General features: G+C 37.2%; 1 protein-coding gene and 1 long non-coding RNA gene across 2 annotated transcripts in view; both read left to right on the forward strand.

The window, feature by feature from the left end:
* The window catches only part of LOC110266342, a 26,488-nt gene extending 12,745 nt beyond the window's left edge, over window positions 1-13,743 (forward strand). Inside the window, exon 2 of the long non-coding RNA XR_002353601.1 lies at window positions 13,603-13,743. This is a non-coding gene — a long non-coding RNA (uncharacterized LOC110266342). The remainder of the gene's footprint in view (window positions 1-13,602) is intronic.
* Window positions 16,483-21,668, forward strand: part of LOC107615665 (probable leucine-rich repeat receptor-like protein kinase At1g68400) — an 8,402-nt gene continuing 3,216 nt past the window's right edge. Inside the window, exons 1-2 of the mRNA XM_016317712.2 lie at window positions 16,483-17,406; window positions 21,142-21,522. Of these exons, the coding sequence (XP_016173198.2) occupies window positions 16,578-17,406; window positions 21,142-21,522 (1,210 nt within the window). The 5' untranslated portion in view covers window positions 16,483-16,577. The remainder of the gene's footprint in view (window positions 17,407-21,141; window positions 21,523-21,668) is intronic.

A 21,668-nucleotide genomic window follows, 5' to 3' on the forward strand; every position in this document is an offset into this window, starting at 1 on the left:
AACTAAGAAATTTGAAAAAGATTTGATTTTTGAAAAAGATTTTGAAAAAGATAAGATTTTCAAATTGAAAATTTGATTTGACTCATAAGAAACAACTTGATTTTAAAAAATTTTGAAAAAGTCAATCCAAATTTTCGAATTTTATGAGAGAAAAAGGGAAAGATATTTATTTTTTTTTTTAAATTTTTATGATGAGAGAGAAAAACAAGAAAAATGATGCAATGCATGAAAGTTATGGATCAAAACAATGAATGCATGCAAGAATGCTATGAATGTCAAGATGAACACCAAGAACACTTTGAATGTTAAGATGAACACCAAGAACATATTTTTGAAAAATTTTTAATGCAAGGAAAACATGCAAGACACCAAACTTAGAATTCTTTAATGCTTAGACATCAAGAAGTCAGGAATGCATATGAAAAACAAGAAAAGACACAAAACATGCAAATGCAAAGATCAAACAAGAAGACTTACCAAGAACAACTTGAAGATCATGAAGAACACTATGAATGCATGAGAATTTTCAAAAAATGCAAGATGCACATGCAATTGACACCAAACTTATAACATGACTCAAGACTCAAACAAGAAACACAAAAATATTTTTGATTTTTTTTGATTTTATGATTTTTTTGTATTTTCTTTTAATTTTTTCAAAAATTATTTGAAAAATAAAAATAAGGATTCCAAAATTTTTAATATGAATTCCAGGAATCTTACGCTCTAAAGCTCTAATCAAAGGGTCAGGCATGGCTTAATAGCCAGCCAAGCTTTAGTATGTAACTCAGACATGACACGTCTAACATGCCCTACAGTCGTATTAGACATGGCTTTACAGCCAGCCATGCTTCATGAAACACTAGAATTCATTCTTAAAAATTCTGAAGAAAAATTATATTTTTGAAAACATTTTTTTTTATAAAAAGAAATTTTTTTTTTTTCGAAAACAGGTGAGAAAATTTTGAAATATTTTTGAAAAAATTTTTGAAAAGAAAACAAAAAGAAAGTTACCTAATCTGAGCAACAGGATGAACCGTCAGTTGTTCATACTCAAACAATCCCCGGCAACGGCGCCAAAAACTTGGTACGCGGAATCGTGATTACACTTTAATTATGTAAAATTCATTGCTCTTTCTTTCCCTGGAAATGGCGCCAAAAACATGATGCCAAGACCATGGTTCACAACTCCGTGTAACTAACCAGCAAGTGCACTGGGTCATCCAAGTAATACCTTACGTGAGTAAGGGTCGAATTCCACGGAGATTGTTGGTATGAAGCAAGCTATGGTCACCTTGCAAATCTCAGTTAGGCAGATATAAATTGATAATGGTGTTTTCGAATAATAATTAATAGAATAGGGATAGAAATACTTATGTAATTCATTGGTGAGAATTTCAGATAAGTGAATAGAGATGCTTTCGTTCCTCTGAACCTCTGCTTTCCTGCTATCTTCATCCAATCAGTCTTACTCCTTTCCATTGCTGGCTTTATGTGATACATCACCACTGTCAATGGCTACTTTCGATCATCTCTCGGGAAAATGATCCAATGCCCTGTCACGGCACGGCTAATCGTCTGGAGGCATCACCCTTGTCAATGGCTTCATCTTATCCTCTCAATGAAAATGGTCAACGCACCCTGTCACGGCACGGCTATTCATCTGTCGGTTCTCGATCATGCTGGAATAGGATTTACTATCCTTTTGCGTTTGTCACTAACGCCCTGCAATCGCGAGTTTGGAGCTCGTCACAGTCATTCAATCATTGAATCCTACTCGGAATACCACAGACAAGGTTTAGACTTTCCGGATTCTCTTGAATGCCGCCATCATTCTAGCTTACGCCACGAAGATTCTGATTAAGAGATCTAAGAGATACTCATTCAGTCGAAGGTAGAACGGAAGTGGTTGTCAGACACACGTTCATAGGGCATGATGATGATTGTCACGTTCATCACATTCAGATTGAAGTACTAATGAATATCTTAGAAGCGAATGGAGTTGAACGCCAGTTTTTGTGCCAGTTTGGGCGTTCAACTCTGGTTTTGGCTCCTTTTCTGGCGCTGGACGCCAGATTTGGGCAGAAAACTGACGTTGAACGCCAGTTTACGTCGTCTATTCTTGGCCAAAGTATGGACTATTATATATTGCTGGAAAGCCCTGGATGTCTACTTTCCAACGCAATTAGAAGCGCGCCATTTCGAGTTCTGTAGCTCCAGAAAATCCACTTTGAGTGCAGGGAGGTCAGAATCCAACAGCATCAGCAGTCCTTCTTCAACCTCTGAATCTGATTTCTGCTCAAGTCCCTCAATTTCAGCCAGAAAATACCTAAAATCACAAGAAAACACACAAACTCATAGTAAAGTCCAGAAATGTGAATTTAACATAAAAACTAATAAAAACATCCCTAAAAGTAACTAGATCCTACTAAAAACATACTAAAAACAATGTCAAAAAGCGTATAAATTATCCGCTCATCAAGGCCACGCACCAGAAATTGCAAAAAACGCTCCCAGCGAATTCGGAAGCCCTTTTTTGCCCAAATCCAAGTCCAGAAGGCATAGACCAGAGGTTATGAAGTGGGGGGAATGCATTCATTCAAGGGGAGTCTCCACTTTAGTTAGTTTTCATGATTTAGATTTAGTTTGAGAGAGAGGTTCTCTCCTCTCTCTTCTCTTTTAGGATTAGGATTTAGAATTTCTCTTAGTTTTAGGAGTGACTCTCGATCCCAGGTTCAATGTTCCTTTACTTTAAGCTTCCCTTTCACTTTTTATTCATTCCATTACTTTAGTTGGTTAATTGATGTTGCAATTTAATTTATGAATTCTTCCATGTTACAGATTACTCTTTTGAATTAATGTTATTTGAGGTATTTCAGTTTAATATTGCTTTTCTTTTATTTACATTATTGTTATTCCCATCTGAAGGCATTTTTATTCCAGTAGATTTAATTTTTCTCCTTTTGGTCTTGGTTAAGAAATCATTAACTCAGGAGTTATCAAACTCAAACATGAATGATAATTGTTATCTTTGTTAATTAAACTGAACTTCAACAATCCCAATCTTTTCTTAGGAAATAAATAGGATTCGAAGATCAAACCAATTAATCCCTTGACCTTCCTTTATCTTAGTAAAGGTTAACAAAGTGGAATTAAGATTCAATTCTCATCATCATTGATAATGATAACTAGGATAGGACCTCTAATTTCTCATACCTTACCAAAAGTCTATTTACAGTCATTGATTTATTTTACTTGCCATTTAAATTACTTGTTCTTCATTTACTTTAATTGCTGATTAAAACATTCCCTCCTCATTCTCAAAACCTCAATTTACAATCTCCATAACCAATAATAAAAACATACTTCCCTGCAGTTCCTTGAGAAGACGACCCGAGGTTTGAATACTTCGTTATCAATTTATTTAGGGGTTTGTTACTTGTGACAACCAAAACGTTTGTAAGGCAGGTTGATTGCTTGGTTTAGTAACTATACTTACAACGAGAGTTTATCATGACCTCTAAACCATCAATCTCCCGCTCTTTCAAAATGGCATCGTTGCCGGGGAACTGCAATCGTGTGCCTTATTATTGGTTATTGTAAATATTTTTCTTTTACTTGTTTATTTGTCTTTATTTTTTCCCTCTTTATTTCTTTTTAGCTACTATGAATTCTCACCCCTTCCGCTTTGAGTTTGGTTCTAATGTTATTGAAAGGAATGGAAGTTATAACAAGAACATGCATCATGGTCAGAGCAATCAAAGATGGATGGAGCCAAGAGGATCTTATCAACCCTTTAGGCAACAACACCCTCCAAGATATCATGGACAAAGACCATTCTACAATGCATACCAAGCAATTAGACATGGTGGACAACCTTGTAATCACCAACAAGCCCCACCCTGTACTTATAGGCCATCCTCTCAACGTAACTTCGAACCACCACACTCACAAGCTCCTTTTCACCATTCGCCACCGTATGATCCTCATTTACCCCAGTTCCAATCCAATCACTCCCAAACACCACCACTTCCCCCTGTACCATATCCAAATCTATCACCCCGAGAATCAAAGGTTCGCCTCAAGAAAACAGTAGATCAACTTCAAACAACCCTTCATCAACTGGAGCAAGTAGTAAGGCAATTATCTGCTAGATGTTCGAACATTCAAGGACATCCCACAGCCCCATGTGGACAATCTAATGAAGAGCGTAGCATGAAGGAGATACTAGAAACTCCAGTAGACAAGACAGAGCATGGTTTCGTACTGGAACAAGTAGAGGAAGCTGTCATTATTAAAGAAGAAGAGTTGGTTGAAGACTTAGGAGACGCTGAACCTCCATGGGAATCCAAAGTTTTGGAGCATTCTATCAAGGATGTTACAATTGATGCTAAGGAAGATTGTGTGCAATCCCCAGAGCAAGTCTTTCATGAAGAACTAGACAGAATAACCCAAGAAGCAAATTTCCTTGATGATGATAGTCACAAGTCAAGTTCTCCTAGTAATGAACTTGCATCCGCAAGCAAATTCTCTGAGATCGAAGAATCTTTCCCAAGTGAATACGAAGATGATACAGAGGTAGATTTCTCTCAACCTCCAGTCTATGACTTAAGTGATGAGGAAGACATAGATGCCTTTGATCAGGACATGGATACATTTGAAGAATCTTGCAAGAAAGTGGAGAATTTCACAGAAGAGTACAAGGGAGTAGAACTCACAGAACCACTGTAACCACCTATCCCAAGGCCATTACCACCCAATACAAGTTTTAAGTGGGTACAATCCTTAACCTTTAACTGTATTTTTCCACTTGAATATGGTTTGCTTGAAACAGATGGCCAGCTTAGAGCTCTCTGCGGCTTTAAGAGTAAAAGGGAAATGGCTCGTACTCAGAGCTGGTGCGTGAGGTTCAATAAGGTTCCACGCTTCAACTCGAAGTGCATGGATTGGCATCATGATCAATCGGATGGATCTCGGAAAATGTTTGGTTATCCTGGTGAGAATCTAATTTCTAAACCGCCCAGATAGAAAAGTATAGATCAAGACGAAGGCGGATTTAACAGCAAAGTTTGGGATCCTGGAATCTATGCTGACATTCGTCACCCCGGGAGCCTGACAATCTGTTTGAAGTTGCTCAGAAGCTTCATATGCCTAGTTTGGGACCCCGGAGGCTATTGGCATTCCAAGCATTGGTGGAGATTTCTGGATGAATTTAAGCATAAGCCGCCATAACAGGAAGCTCATCCAATGTCCAACTTAAGGACTTTAACTAAAAGTGCTAGGTGGGAGACAACCCACCATGGTATGATCATCCCTTTTTCAATTTTTATTTAGTTTTATTTGTTTTCAAGTTTTATTTTATTGAACTTGGAGTTTTGCATCTCATTCATATTAATCATTGCATTCTGCATACTGCATAATTGCATACCTGCATAAAAAAAAAGGGTGTGCAACGCGACCGCATCATTCATGCGATCGCGTCAAGTGGGAAAAACACTTCCCATGCGACCGCGTCATCCACGCGGCCGCGTGCCCTGGAGATCGGCGTAAAGATCCAACGTCCAGAAAGTTAGGCTGGAATCGTGCGGCCATTGTGCGTTTTGCACAAATGACCCACGCGATCGCGTCACTTGCACAACCTCAATCCCACGCGATAACGTGAGCGACGCGATCACGTCGCATGGATTGCACAACACCCCAAAAGGAGATAGAGAGTTGCACTGAAACGACACTGGAATTGTTCGTTTTGCACAAATTCCAGCGACGCGATCGCATGCCCCAGGCGATCGCGTCATTCACTCTTTTTTCCCTCCACGCGATCGCGCCACTGACGCGATCGCGTCAATTTTCTGTTTTTGTTCATATTTAGGCTAGTTAGATATGCATGTTGTAGTGGATTTTAGGTTGTTAGGTAGCCTAGGATGTGGTTAGTGGATTTAGGTCTGTTTAATTACACTGTTCGTGTTTCTTGTTTCATTATTTTCGCAATTCTGCTGTTACTGTGATGTTAGTTTTGTTCATATGCTGTAATTTCTTGTTTCATGCTGCTCTTTACTCTGATTTTTCATGCTCTTATTCCTTATATGTAATTGCAGCTATATTCTTGATTCATATGAACTATTCTGTTGTTGTTTATTTTCCGGGACAATCCAATTTTAGCCGGAATGCTGCCCAAATCTCTGTAAAATGTTTCCATTCATGTCTTGATTTTGGCATTTTCAACTGTGCTTTCCTTAGATTTAACCAAAACAATTCATGAATGCTAGGGCAAGCTTTCTTATTCTTTTTGATTTCCTGGTTCATACTTTGCATTTTTGATGTTTGATTCCAATTTTTGCTATTTCTATATCTATTTGAATCATCATCAACCTATTTTCCTTATTTGGATATGAGTTACTTATAGCTTCTAACTGTGAATACTTGTTACTTGGAATATTTTTATTATGCCACTTACTTTAACCCACTTTTTACTAACTCACTAATGTTAACTTCCTAAACTCTTTTTCAATTCTAACCAACCTAACCTTTTAAAACTTTTCTTCTGATTTTCTTTCACTTTCTTTTAACATTCTAACCATGGCATGATGTTAATTTTTTTATTTAACATGAATTCAATTACATTTTGGATTGTGAATTCTCCTTTTCGAACTTTTAACTCCTATACAATCCTTAATGCACATTTACTTAACTCATTTTCCTTATCCTTTTGCTCCTTTGCCACTTTGTGTTTCTTTTGATTATTTACCTATTTGTTTTCCTATTTTCACTATATCCTGATTTTCTGTTTTTCAGGATGTCTGCCAGCCAGAGAAAAGGAAAAGGAAAGGCTACTACTGGAAAACGGAAAAGAGGAGAATCCTCCATGTCCATTATGGATATTATGTACGATGACTCCTTGCGGGAGAAAAATTTTACCCCGCAGGAGAAGGCCGACCAGCTAATCCCTGCCACTAATCTAATAAAGTTTGCAAACCGGTACTATGAGCTGAAGTATCTGGTGTTTGCAACCTCCAGGAACCTATATCTGGAGAGGACTTTGAAGATCCCAAAAGAACTCCAGCAATACACCTCTGATCAAATCAAACAAAGAGGCTGGTTCTTCCTGGAGAGAAACCTAACTGAGGTCAATGCATCTTGGGTCCGGGAATTCTACTACAATTACTTCAAAACCTCCCTAGCTGCAGTGAACCTTAGAGGAAAGCAGATTCTGGTCACTAAAGAGGCCATTGAAGATGTTCTGAAGCTTCTGCCTAAAACTGATCAGCTGGATGGTTATCAGAAAGCTGAGGAAGATATGCGCTTCATGCGATTTGATTGGGATGCAGTCAAGGCCGAATAGCCCTTGACCCGACCGTTCCTTGGATTATGGGTCAGAACACCCCCATGCCAAAGGGAATCAAGCGGATTTATCTGAATGATGAGGCTCCGCTATGGCATCAGATACTTAGCAATTTTATCATGCCGAGTACTCACGAGACTGAGATACCAGCCGCTATGATCACCCTCCTATGGTGTGTGATGGAGGGTAAGGACCTGTACCTGCCACGCTTTATCCGGTACCACATGGCCAGGGTCCACGTCCGAGGCACTCTTCCCTTTCCTTATTTGGTTACACAGCTAGGCCATCGAGCTGACGTGCCTTGGGAGGATGCTGATGAGAAGCCACCTGCTGCAGAATGCAAGAAGATTATCCCTCACAGCAGGAACTTTCTGGCTTTGGGCTACAGACCTCCATTCCTCACAGCCCCTGGTGACACAGCCACACCATCTACCGGCCCCTCTTCCTCTACAGCTATCCCTGCCACCACCACTGCACCTCCACCTGCCCCAGAGCCCATCTATCATCTAGTGCACCGCCTGTTTCGACGGCTTGACCAGATGGAGCATCACAACAAGCGACGCTATGAGCACCTGAAGCTGATGATACGATCTGGCGACATCCCCTCTGAGCTTGACACACCATCCGAGGCATCTGAGGAGGAGGCGGATGACCACGAGGCAGAGACCCATCCCCAGAGCGAGGCTGCACAGGCAGGCACAGAGCAGGCCGCATCACATCAGGAGGCTCCGCCTTAGATTCAGGCTGTAGATCCCAAGATCCCTATCCAGTCAGCACCTCCTCTGCAGCAGCCAGATCCTCAGACCACCACCTCAGAGACTCCAGCTACCCGTCCTTCCAGTGATGACACTCCTTCACACCCTGCTTGAGTAAGCATCAGGGACGATGCTTCATTTTAAGTGTGGGAAGGTCGCCATCTCTGGCGTATTTTTTTGGTGAACCATTACAAACTCTTTTTATTTTATTTTGCTACTTTTTTGTATTTTTCTTTTTATTTTTATTTTCTCAGTACGTATATATTGCTACTTTTATGTATTTTTACTCTATATCTGCATGTTGCACTTTAGTTCATATTTTAGCCATTTAGTTTAGTTGCAATTCTAACTTATTAGTTATAGAAATTGTGGATTAATTAATTAGTTTACCCTTTTTAGCATAAGATAGCTTAGTATAAATTGAAAAATATAAAAAGGAAGTAAACTAGGGACTTGAACATAATAGAAACAATCCACACACCTTGTATATATAGCATTACATGTTAGTTAGTTAACAACATTTCATCAAGGAGAAACACTAGAACTTTAAAGCCACCTTAAGTTTTACATTGAGAATAATGGGAATTTTTAACTAAACCTGCATGACATACATAACTGATAAATGCTTTTTGAGCTAGAGAACACACATCCTGTGAGTTTTGAGCTTAATTGTATGGTTACATTCAAACCATAATATTTTATTCCTGTGTGTTCTGCCTTTTTTTTTATTCTGATGTTCTTTACTTTGTTTTAATCTATATGTCCGATTATAAAATATAACTACATACCAAGAGAGTGATTGAGGCCATTATTTGATTTTAGCTCACTTATCCTAAAATAGCCTACCTTTTACATCACCCTTGTTAGCCCCCTTGAGCCTTTAAATCCCCTTTTATTCTATAAATTACATTACTAGCCTTAAATAGAAAAACAAAATGAAAATCCCAAGTTGAATCCTTGGTTAGCTTAAGATAGAAATTGTGTATGGTTTACATGTGGGAAACCTATTGGGAACATGGATGATAAAAACAGAAAGGTAGAAAAGTTGTAAAGAATAAAATAATTCAAAATAAAAGTTTTGGGAAGCATGCTCATGTGAAATCAAAATAATTGAATTACCATGTGCATTAAAAAAAAGTGTTATGAATAAAGGGGACACAAAAGAATTCCCCAAATGTGAAATAAAGCAATGCACATGGGATAAAAATAATAAACATTGAAACATGAGCATGTAACATCAAAAGTGGAAAAATATGGGAAATAGATAAAGAAGCTTTGCTTTACAAAGTATGTATGTTAGGTGAGATCTTAGACTAATTAAGGATTCACTTATTAGCTCACTTAGCCTTATACATATATCATTACCTTTACCTTGGCCCCATTACAACCTTAATTCAAGACCTCATGATTTTTGGTATGTTTATATTCTATAATTGTTGATTGGTTAGATGAAGAACAAAGTTATAGAAAGAAAGAACAAAAAGAAGAATAGAGTGATTAACCCAATAAACATTGAGTGATTAGAGAGTAAACACAAAATCTAGGACATGCTATTGTTTAAGTGTGGGGAGGTTGATAAACCCATATTTTATGATATATTTTGTGCTTAATCTGAGTGATTTATTCAATTCTTCACCCACTTATTCATATTAACTGCATGGTTTTACTTTCCCTTTTTTATTATGTGATGTATGTGAAAAACATGTTTCCTATGCTTTAAAATTAATTATTTTAATTACCTTTATTTCCATTCGATGCCGTGATTAGTGTGTTGAGTAGTTTCAGATATTCTAAGGTAGGAATGACTCAAAGGATGGAAAGGAAACATACAAAAATGGAAGGAAAGCACAAAACGGAGTTTTTGGAGAAACTGGCAGCCACGCGATCGCATGGACGACGCGGCCGCATGCCAGTGCGAAGAGAGCGCGACGCGAACACGTGACTGACGCCATCGCGCGCCTCGAGTGAAACACATATGACGCGGTCGCATGACTGACACGACCGCGTGCCAAGAAAAACTCCGAATGACGCGACCGCGTGATCCACGCGGACGCGTGACAGAGGCCACGCACCAGAAATTGTAGAAAATGCTCCCAGCGAATTCTGAAGCCCTTTTTGGCCCAAATCCAAGTCCAGAAGGCATAGACCAGAGGTTATGAAGTGGGGGGAATGCATCCATTCAAGGGGAGTCTCCACTTTAGTTAGTTTTCATGATTTAGATTTAGTTTGAGAGAGAGGTTCTCTCCTCTCTCTTCTCTCTTAGGATTAGAATTTAGGATTTCTCTTAGTTTTAGGAGTGACTCTCGATCCCAGGTTCAATGTTCCTTTACTTTAAGCTTCCCTTTCAATTTTTATTCATTCCATTACTTTAGTTGGTTAATTGATGTTGTAATTTAATTTATGAATTCTTCCATGTTACAGATTACTCTTTTGAATTAATATTATTTGAGGTATTTCAGTTTAATATTGCTTTTCTTTTATTTACATTATTGTTATTCCCATCTGAAGGCATTTTTATTCTAGTAGATTTACTTTTTCTCCTTTTGTTCTTGGTTAAGAAATCAGTAGCTCAGGAGTTATCAAACTCAAACATGAATGATAATTTTTATCTTTGTTAATTAAACTGAACTTCAACAATCCCAATCTTTTCTTAGGAAATAAATAGGATTCGAAGATCAAACCAATTAATCCCTTGACCTTCCTTTATCTTAGTAAAGGTTAACAAAGTGGAATTAAGATTCAATTCTCATCATCATTGATAAGGATAACTAGGATAGGACCTCTAATTTCTCATACCTTACCAAAAGTCTATTTACAGTCATTGATTTATTTTACTTGCCATTTAAATTACTTGTTCTTCATTTACTTTAATTGCTGATTAAACCATTCCCTCCTCATTCTCAAAACCCCAATTTACAATCTCCATAACCAATAATAAGAACATACTTCCCTGCAGTTCCTTGAGAAGACGACCCGAGGTTTGAATACTTCGGTTATCAATTTATTTAGGAGTTTATTACTTGTGACAACCAAAACGTTTGTAAGGCAGGTTGATTGCTTGGTTTAGTAACTATACTTACAACAAGAGTTTATCATGACCTCTAAACCATCAATCTCCCGTTCTTTCATTCATTACTTGGAAGGAAAGATTCATGATATGAGAGTGGTTCATCATAATAAGGGTGTGGTGGTTCAACACTCTCCATTTTTTCCACTTGTTGCACAACACACTTCAATCCTTGGTTCTCACATGGGTCAAACTTTTGACGGATGGTTGCTTGAAGTCGATCCATTGCTTTTCTTGAGACGATCCTTTGACTCTTGTTCTGCTTGGCTAACATAATTAGGATCATATGGCTCTTGGATTGATGGATATAGACATGGTGTATATAGAGGTGGTGGTTCTTGGGAGTAATTGGGTTGAAATTGGGGTGGCTCTATATATGGTTCATATGGCTCATAAGGTGGTTGGTATGGTGGATAAATGTTAGGATTGTATGAGGGTGTTTGGTAGTAGGTGGCTTGAGAGTATGGTGGTTCAAAGCTATGTTGAGGAGGGGGTCCATAGGCATATGGTGGGGCTGGGGCTTGTTGGTAACTATAAGATGGTCCACGATATCCATTGGATTGATATGCACCTTGGAATGGTTCTTGCTCATAGTAAGTGGGTGGAGGTCGTTGCCAAGAGGGTTGATCAAATCCTTGTGGCTCCTCCCATCTTTGATTGTCCCATCCTTGATGTAAGCTTTCATTGTAATCTCCTCTTCCTACAACATGATTGTAACCAAACTCATAGCCAAAGGGGGTGAGAATTCATAGTATCAAGAGAAAATAAAAATAAAATCTAATAAAGAATAATGAAACTAAACTCCTAAAACTAGAAACAACTAACAAAGAAACGAAAAAGTAAATTTATTCACAATATTCACAATAACCAATAATAAGGCACACATTTGCAATTTCCCCACAACGGCGCCAAAAATTGATGGGGAAAATCGTCGGTAAAGAATTTCACAAAAGTAATCACATTGCAAGTATAGATCTAAACCGACAATTAAACCTCAATCAAATTTAATTTATTTGTCACTTAAGCAAACCCAATAAAATTAACCGAAGTATTAAACATTGAGTCGTCTCTCAAGGAATTGCAGGGAAGTGTAGTTATTATTGGTTATGGGAAAGTATCTTTTTGGGTTTTGAAATAAGGAACAAGTAATGTAAATAGCAAAGAAATAAAATAACAACTAAGAAAAGTCCTAGCAAGGATTGATAATCGGAATTCCTATCCCTATTATCATAGTCACTTGTGATAGTAATTGCCTTTTTGCTCTCACTTAGTTAACCTCTAACAATTGAAGGTAAGTCAAGTGAGAAAATTAACTTGAATTCACAAGTCCTAATCAAAGACTGGAGTTAGTGAATCTTAAGCCAACTAGCTAGCAAGTTTCAATCACCAACCAACAAGAGACTTATGATGATTCAAGAGTCTCCAATTAATCAATTCAAGCTAAGAATATAAAAATCTAACTTAAAACCCTCCCAAGCATTTTATCAAACACTTGGAAGGCACAACATAAAAACATAGAAAATTAACAAGAAATATTAAATCTAAACAACCAATTGCAAACATCAATAATAACAAACGAAGAAAGGAACAATAATCATGAAATACCTCAAATTGCATTAAATAGAAAATTGAATCTAACATGAGAATTCATAAACTAAAATAGCAACATAAAGTAATCAACAAGGGAAATAAATAAACTAGAAAGCTAGAACAATTAAAAGTAGAAGAGAGACTAAATTGAAATAAGATAGAATTCAAAAATTGAAAAGGAATAAAACTAAGATCCTAAAACCTAGAGAGAGGAGAGAGCCTCTCTCTCTAGAAAACTACATCTAAAACCTAAAATTATGTGAATGAAATTTGAATGAATGATTCCCCCACTATGCAGCCTCTATTCTGTATTTTTTCGGGTTTGGAACTGGGCCAAAAGGAGCCCAAAAATCGCCCCCAGCGTCTTTTGTGTAATGTAGCACGTGACGCTCTGTCACGCGTACGTGTCGTCCACGCATACGCGTCGCTTGGCAAAAATCCTTGTCACGCGTACGTGTCGTTCATCTTCTGCGCCAGTCACGCGTACGCGTCGCCCACGCGTACATGTCACTGCCAGCTTCTCAAAACACCATTTTATTTCGTTCCTTCCACTTTTGCATGCTTCCTTTCCATCCTCTAAGCCATTCCTGCCTTATAAACTCTGAAAATACTCATCAAACATATCACGGCATCAAATGGTAATAAGAGGGGATTAAAATTAGCAAATTTAAGGCCAAAGAAGCATGATTTCAATCATAACATAAAATTAGGAAGGAAAATGTAAAACATGCAAATTATATGTATAAGTGTGAGAATAATTGATAGGATCCGCTCAATTCAATACAAAATAAACCGTAAAATAGTGGTTTATCATACCACTAATGTTTAGCTCAAGGAATTTTCTTTTGTAGGTAAAAAAGTTCACAAATGTTCCAGAAACAATTATGTATGATCTAAGGAAAGGAAGTTTAAGAGGGCTAGAGGAAGGAGGAATAGCAAAGGAAATAGAATTTAAGTTGTATTGTTTCTGTATTTTTTTTCAGTTTTTAGTTTTGAAATTCGAACTCGAGATTTATTTTATATTTGAGTATTAGTTTTTTAATGTATAAAACAATTATCGCAAAAATTATATATCACTAATTATTGTTTGATTTATCTTGTACTAGAAATTGTATACTATATTTGTAGGTTTGGTAATAAAAAAGGATTGAAAATTTATATTTTGCAGTGGTGAAGGTAAAAATAAGAAAAAGGATTTTTTTTAAAATTTTATAAGGCTATTGCCACGCTTTTAAAGCGTGGCCGTATCACTGGCTATCGCCACGCTTTAAAAAGTGGAGCCATATTTTTCCCTATTGGCATGCTTTTAAAAGGAACCAAACAAACATTTTGGAACATTTTAAAAGCGTGGCGATATGTGCACTTTTCGGTACGCTTTGTAAGCGCACCTATAGGTTAAGACTTATGGCAACGCTTTTTAAGCGTGGCAAGAGATGAAAGCATGCCAACAAAAAAAGCGTGCCGATAGATCCACAAAAGCGTAGCGATAGAGCAACCGGCACGCTAGCGGATTTTACCCTTTCAAAAGCATGCCATAGCTCAAAAAGTGTGGCGAAAAGCTATTAGCACGCTTTTTTGTACTTTTTGGTACGCTTTTAAAGCGTGGCAAAAAGCTTATTTTCTTGTAGTGGTTAATTCTACAAGTATTTAAATCATATCCAATATTTATTCAACTAGCATCGTAGAGTATTAGGTTTCCGGAATTAAAGTATAATAAATACATTGTCAATTATTATGATAATCGCAAGTCAAAGAAAAATTCTAATATCATATTTATCACAAAAATATCCTATTGATAAATATATGGTAACTAACTATCACCGTTAGAAATTCTCCGAACACACTTAAAGGTTTATTAATTTTGGTTTAAATTTAGTAGTTTGATATGCTTGGTTTTAGTATGCTAGTTCAGTGATCTTAGTTTGAAATTCACCAATTTGGTGAATTTGGTTTGAATCTACTGATTTAGTAAATTTGGTTAGAATTTGCTATTTTATGCTCTTGATTTGAATTTATAGGTAATTGAAAAATTCTGTTGAATTTTGTTTGAATTCATTGGAGTTAATAATTGTAATTAGTTTAATTATGGTATAGATCGAATGTAGATTGTATTATACTTAAAAGTTGAATTAGAATAAATAATTGTTATTTTTTTTATCCTTTTTCTATTTTATTTTTATTTGTTATGAGATAAAATACAAAAAATTTCAGGCATAATTTATTCACCCAACTGAAAATGAATTAAGGAATCAAAATTCTTAAGTAACCCTGACTTAACTCTATTCTTAAAATAAAAAAAACCAGATGTTATAAAATATTAATTAATAACATATATAATTACTGATATGTTTAATTGAATATTGACCAAATATGTTTATAAAAATTTATTAATTTAATCATCTTTCTCAATTATAAAAATCCTATTCCTAATATGACCTAGTGACTAAATTGATAGATTTTCGTAAACATATTTAGTCAACGTCTAATTGATCATATTATGTGTCATGTAAGCTATTAGTTAATATTTCACATTATTAAATCGTTGACGAAAATTGTGAATGAAGTAATTGAAGTACAAATATGATTAATTAGTAATTTTTAAAGGACCAATTTAATTAAAAAAATTTTTACGAACGAATTTAAAAAATACCTTATTTTCAGAGACTAATTTGACTATTAAGTATTAACCTAATTTTGTATCTTATGTTTCTGCAATCAAATGTCTCCACAAGTAATTATTGGCTCCATTTGTTTACATATATGGAATATTGAGATAAGAATATAAAGACAAAAAATTATATTTAATTAACGAATTATAGTTAGAGATATTGTGTTTAAAAATACTAAATTAGTATATTTTATATTCATCTTGACAGAAAAGACACAAAAATATTTTATCATCAAATAAAATATAAAAATACTAATTTTTATATTTTTATATTTTATATCTTATTTTTAATATTTTATTTTATCCTATTTTCAGAACCAAATTCAATATATTGGTACAAAAATCTGATAAGCTCTGTTAGTTTAATTTAATTTTTAAATTTTTTTTGTTAATAATACTAGTATAGGACTATAGGGTGTTTATCAGCTAGCAAGCATCTATCAAGCATGGTTGTGATTTGTTGTTTTAATTAATTAGTAAACTGATTATTATAGTTATACGTACTAATGTATTATTCTCGGGCACAATGTATTATATCCATTGATTCAGTGTGTATAAAATTAGATATCCATGTTTATAGTCTCCTACTCACGACTTTAATATTATCAATAAAAAACACCAACAATCTTGAAAGACGCCTTAAATTAAAATAACAATTTGAGGGAAAAAAGAAAGGTTCAGGCCTAACCCCAAGATTTCTAGCCGTTGACATATTGCTTCCACATCATTGTTCCTTTTCAGTTGCTTTGCATCCCACGTAATCTTTATTTATTTAAACAAGAAACCTTTTTCTTATATTCATTAAAAACTCAAAATTTCAAATTGACAAAACTTTAATACAATGTTGACTATTCTTTTATCTATATAAATTTTAATTGTCGTTTAATCATGCATTATTTAATCTACGAACTTATTCGATTCTCACAATAATCGCTTTGAAAAATTACATATTTGACATTATAGTATAGGATTCAATGATAATATAAGAAAATATGAAAGTCGTTCTGCTATTGTTAATGTCACATCATGATGGATTTGCATAATATATAGACATTCAACTTGAACTATTAGTCATTTGAGTAACCACAAGGGGCATGATTTCATTCACATTTGTTAATTAGTTTAGAACTTTTGGTTACAATTGCTTTATTAATCATCATGAGCTTGAACCTTATGGTTCTATTATTGTTAGTGTCATTGAACATGTTATCATGTGATGAATTGAAGGAAGAAAAGAAAGCTTTATTGGTAATAAGGGATTCTTTAAGTTCTTCTGCCAATTTGCATGAGAATTGGACAGATTCTCCTTGTATAGGAAATCAAAGTAGATGGAAAGGTATCATTTGTTCAAATTGGCATGTTGTTCAAATAATCCTTGAAGATTTCAATCTTAGGGGTTCATTGCCTTCTACCTGTTTGCAAAAAGTACCTTTCTTGAAACACCTTAACTTGGGAAACAATTCAGTTCTTGGTTTGCTTCCTAATCTCACAAACTTGGTATTTTTGGAACAAGTTTTGCTTTCATATAATCATTTCTCAGGTCCAATCCCTTTGGAATATGCTCATGGATTGCCTAACCTGAAAGTGTTGGAGCTGCAAGAGAATTACTTGGATGGTCAAATTCCATCCTTTGATCAACCAGCACTGACGAGTTTCAATGTATCGTATAATCATCTTTGGGGGACAATTCCTGAAACTTCGGCCCTGCAGAGGTTCTCTGATAGCTCCTTTGATAATAATTCTGATCTATGTGGGAAGTCATTGGATAAGTTGTGTCCTTCTTCACCTCCTGCTGGCCCATCTTCTGCGCCATATCCTTCTGTTATTCCTCAAGGCTCTGCAGCAGCAAAACACGAGCATATCGACCAAGTCAGAGTGATCGTTTTGATTGTTGCTTCAGGAGCAATTTTGCTTCTTGTGATAATATCTATTTTCTTGGTTTACAATAAAGGAGTGCCTGAAAAAGAAGCAAGAAATGGTGCATCAGGTAATATATTACTAAAAATGTCAAAAAGACTATCCATAAAGAATTGTTATAAAGGAGAGAGATGGTTGTGCATTGAGGGAGTTTTAACAAAGAATAATTTCCAGTGTGCTTACTGTTTGGTTTATGGGGCGCATGGTAGAGAGGCTAAGCGGGTGGTATGGGAGGAGTGGACCTACCCCTTTCTGATAGAAAATTCACTTGGTTCAGAGGTCAATCTTGTAGCAGAATTGACAGGGTGCTGGTTAATATAGAATGGGTGGAGGAGTTCCCTGATATTAGGCTGAAAGGTGGTCCAAGGGGATTATCCGATCACTGCCCGTTGATTGTGGATGATATAAGAGGGAGAGGGGGGTCTAGACCATTCAGGAGTTTGGATTCTTGGTTTACCCATGAGGGTTTTCTGAGGACGGTTAAAAATGAATGGCGGACATTGGGCGAAGGACCTTTCCTTGGTAAACTGAAGGCTTTGACGCTTCCGTTGAGGCAATGGCATAAGGCACACTTTACTGATATGGAAAACAACATCACAAAGTTTGAGGATGAGATCAGGAAGTTGGATGAGAAGGTTAGTGAGGGAGTTTATGATGGTACAACAGAGGTTAGAAGAAAGGCACTGGTGAGATTTTGTGAAAAATGGTACATTAGGAAAGAAATCCATTGGAAGCAGATGTCTTGGTCTAAACATGCGAGGGACATGGATAGAAATACTCGATACTTCCATAACATTGCAGCGGCTAGAAGGCGGAATAACAGGATTGATGCTCTGATGATCCAGGGACGGCTGGTGCGGAATCAGGCAAGAATTAAGCATGCAATAAGGGGATTCTACAAGGAACTGTACCGGCAGGAGTATGTCCCAAGGATTGGTGTTCGGGAGGGGTTGTTACCGCAAATTGATACAGAGGAGTCAGAAGCCTTAGAGGTGTTACCGTCTACTGAGGAAATTAAGGAGGCAGTCTGGGATTGTGAATCATCGAAGGCCCCAGGTAGTGATGGTTATAATATGAATTTCATTAAGAAATGTTGGGAAGAGATTGGGCAGGAGTTTACAGCGGCGGTGATGGATTTCTTTCAAAGGGAAACGTTACCATTAGATGTGAATATAACATGGGTGACGCTGGCTCCAAAGTTCTTGGGTGCTAAGGAAATTAAGGACTTTAGGCCAATTAGTTTGGTGGGATGTGTGTATAAGGTGATATCGAAGGTGCTGGTGAGAAGAATGAGGTCAGTTATGCCAGGATTGGTGGGTGAGACTCAGACTGCATTTGTGAAAGGTAGAAAAATTCATGATGGTGCTCTCATAGCATGTGAGACAGTTCATTGGCTCAAGGCAAGGAGAAGGAAAGCGGCAATTATCAAGCTTGATTTTCATAAAGCATATGATAGAGTCAGATGGAGCTTTGTGGATATAGTACTTCAGAAAATGGGATTTGGACAGCGTTGGAGGAATTGGGTGAAGGAGTGTGTTAGCACGGCCACTATGTCTGTGCTGGTGAATGGGTCACCAACCAAGCCGTTCAACATGGAAAGAGGACTCAGACAAGGGGATCCACTATCTCCGTTTCTGTTTGTTTTGGTGGTCGACGTGCTGAATCGGATGGTGGGAGAAGCGGTCAGGAATGGGCGTATTGAACCACTGCTAGTAGGAGGTGAGCAGATCGGATTGTCGCACTTACAATTTGCAGATGATACGATTCTGTTTTGCCCCCCGATGACAGAGACAATAGTCAACTATAGGAGACTGTTGCGGTGTTTTGAGTTGATGTCGGGACTAAGCATTAATTTTGAGAAGTCAAGTTTGATATCGGTGAATTGTGAGCAGGATTGGGTAGACAATGCCTGTAGTTTGCTAGGGTGCAAGCAAGCGGTTTTACCTACTAGGTACCTCGGGATTTCTTTGGGTGCGAATCCGCGTATGGTGAAGACCTGGAAACCAATAATTGATAAGGTGGAAGAGAAACTTAGCCTCTGGAAAGCTAAGGTTCTAACCAAAGCGGGCAAGCTTGTTCTGATAAGATCAGTTCTAAATAGCCTACCTATCTACTACCTCAGTCTATACAAGATGCCAAAGGCGGTTGCGAATAAGCTGATTGCTTTGCAAAGGCGATTAAGCAGGCGGTTCTACCTGTAAGGTATCTTGGGATTTCTTTGGGTGCGAATCCTCGGTTGGTGAAGACTTGGAAACCGGTCATTGATAAGGTGGAAGAGAAACTCAGCCTCTGGAAAGCAAAGGTTCTAACCAAAGCAGGTAAGCTTGTGCTTATCAGATCAGTTTTGAATAGTCTCCCTATCTACTACCTTAGTTTATACAAGATGCCAAAGGCAGTTGCGGATAAGCTGATTGCATTGCAAAGAAGATTTATGTGGTGTAAGGGGGATGGTAACGACGGTATTCCGCTAGTTAAGTGGGAGTTGGTTCAGGCACCAAGAAAGGCTAGGGGTTTGGGGGTTGGAGATGCGGTGCTCCGGAATACAGCGCTCTTATTTAAGTGGTGGTGGAGATTTTCTAAAGAGGAGTGTCCCTTATGGAAGAGGATTGTATGCTCGTGCAATAACCTGAATCCTAATATAATGCTAGTAAGCCAGCAGCTACCAGATAAAGGAGGACCCTGGAAAGACATATGTAAACTTAATATAAAAGAGTAGAGGATAAAAGACAAGATGCTTACTGGCCTGGCGATGGAGATAGGGAATGGGAGGAGTACACTATTTTGGGAAGATAACTGGCTGCAAGGTGGCCCCTTGAAGGGAGCGTTTCCAAGATTATATTCTGTTTCGAATCAGTAGGGATCGCTAATAGGAGATTGTGGTTTTTGGGATGGGCTTGAGTGGATATGAAATTTTCAGTGGCGAAGAGAGTTGTTCCAATGGGAGCTGGAACTGGTCCATCAAATTCATGAGCGGCTAAGGCTGGTGAAGCTGGTAGATGGTAAAGATGACAATTTGGTTTGGAAGTTTGATCGTAAAGGAGTCTTTTCTACCAAGTCTGTTGTGCAGGTTCTACAATCGGAGACGCTGTCGGAGGAGATAACGAGTTACAGTTACACAAGTTCAGTGTGGAGAGGGATGGTACCGCCAAGGATTGAGCTGTTTGGGTGGTTTGTACTCATTGGTAGAGTGAATACCAAGGAGAGATTGAGTAGACTAGGCGTTATTAGACTCAGTGATACTCTCTGTGTGCTATGTAAAAAGGAAATAGAGTCGGTGGAGCATTTGTTTCTCCTCTGTGAGTACACATGGCAGGTGTGGTGCAGGTGGTTAAGTTCTTTTGGGGAGGTTTGGTCTATGCCTGGGACCATAAGGGAACTATTTGAGAGGTGGACTGGTAGGCATAAGCGGAAACAAGAGCAGAAGAAGTGGTTGCCGGGGTTCTTTGCAGTTATTTGGAACGTTTGGATGGAACGCAATGCTAGGATTTTTCAGAATCAGGAAACAGGTGTGGACTTTGTAACAAGAAAGACATTGCTGAGCTACAACAAATGGACTGAGAGGGAAGCTGTTGGTGGTTGATGGTGGTTCCGAAAGCTATAGGAATTTATGTTTTACATGATGTTCTTATTGTTTATTTTGTTGCTCCACATTAGTGTGTTGAGCTTATTTTGATTCAAAAAAAAAAAAAAGAATGGAAGGAATACCTATTATTCTTTTATGAATGATTTACTGGAAAATATGTCTCATACTGGTTGAGGATTATTCAGAAAAAAAGTAATTAACTTTGCATTTTTTCTCAAACAGGGTATACTTTTGGAGCTTGGGCAAGAAACATAGTTTCTGAAAATGAAGATTATGAAAGATTAGGCAGAATGGAATATTTCAGCAAGGAATTGGCAGCTTTTGACATAGATGATTTATTAAGGGCATCAGCAGAAATGCTAGGGAAAGGTAATTTAGGCATTACATACAAAGCTACCCTTGAAACTGGCATTGTTCTTGCGGTAAAGAGACTTAGTCACATGAATGAGTTAAGCAGAAAGGAATTTACAAAGCAGATGCAAGTTCTTGGGGAGTTGAAACATGAGAATTTGGTAGAAATTATCTCATTTTATCACTCAGAGGAGCAAAAGTTGATCATACATGAGTTTATCTCAAATGGCAGCTTATTTGACCTCCTACATGGTTAGTTTTCATTCTTTCTAGCTCTTCCAAGCAAAGTAAAATATTCTAAAGGTTGAATTATTGGTTGGAGCTCTATAGTTTAAAATTTTATTATCAAGTCCATATTGTTTAAAAATTTTCAAACAGATACTTATCGTTTGAATGTT

This window comes from Arachis ipaensis, chromosome B09, assembly GCF_000816755.2.
Source record: "Arachis ipaensis cultivar K30076 chromosome B09, Araip1.1, whole genome shotgun sequence".
NCBI lineage: Eukaryota > Viridiplantae > Streptophyta > Magnoliopsida > Fabales > Fabaceae > Arachis > Arachis ipaensis.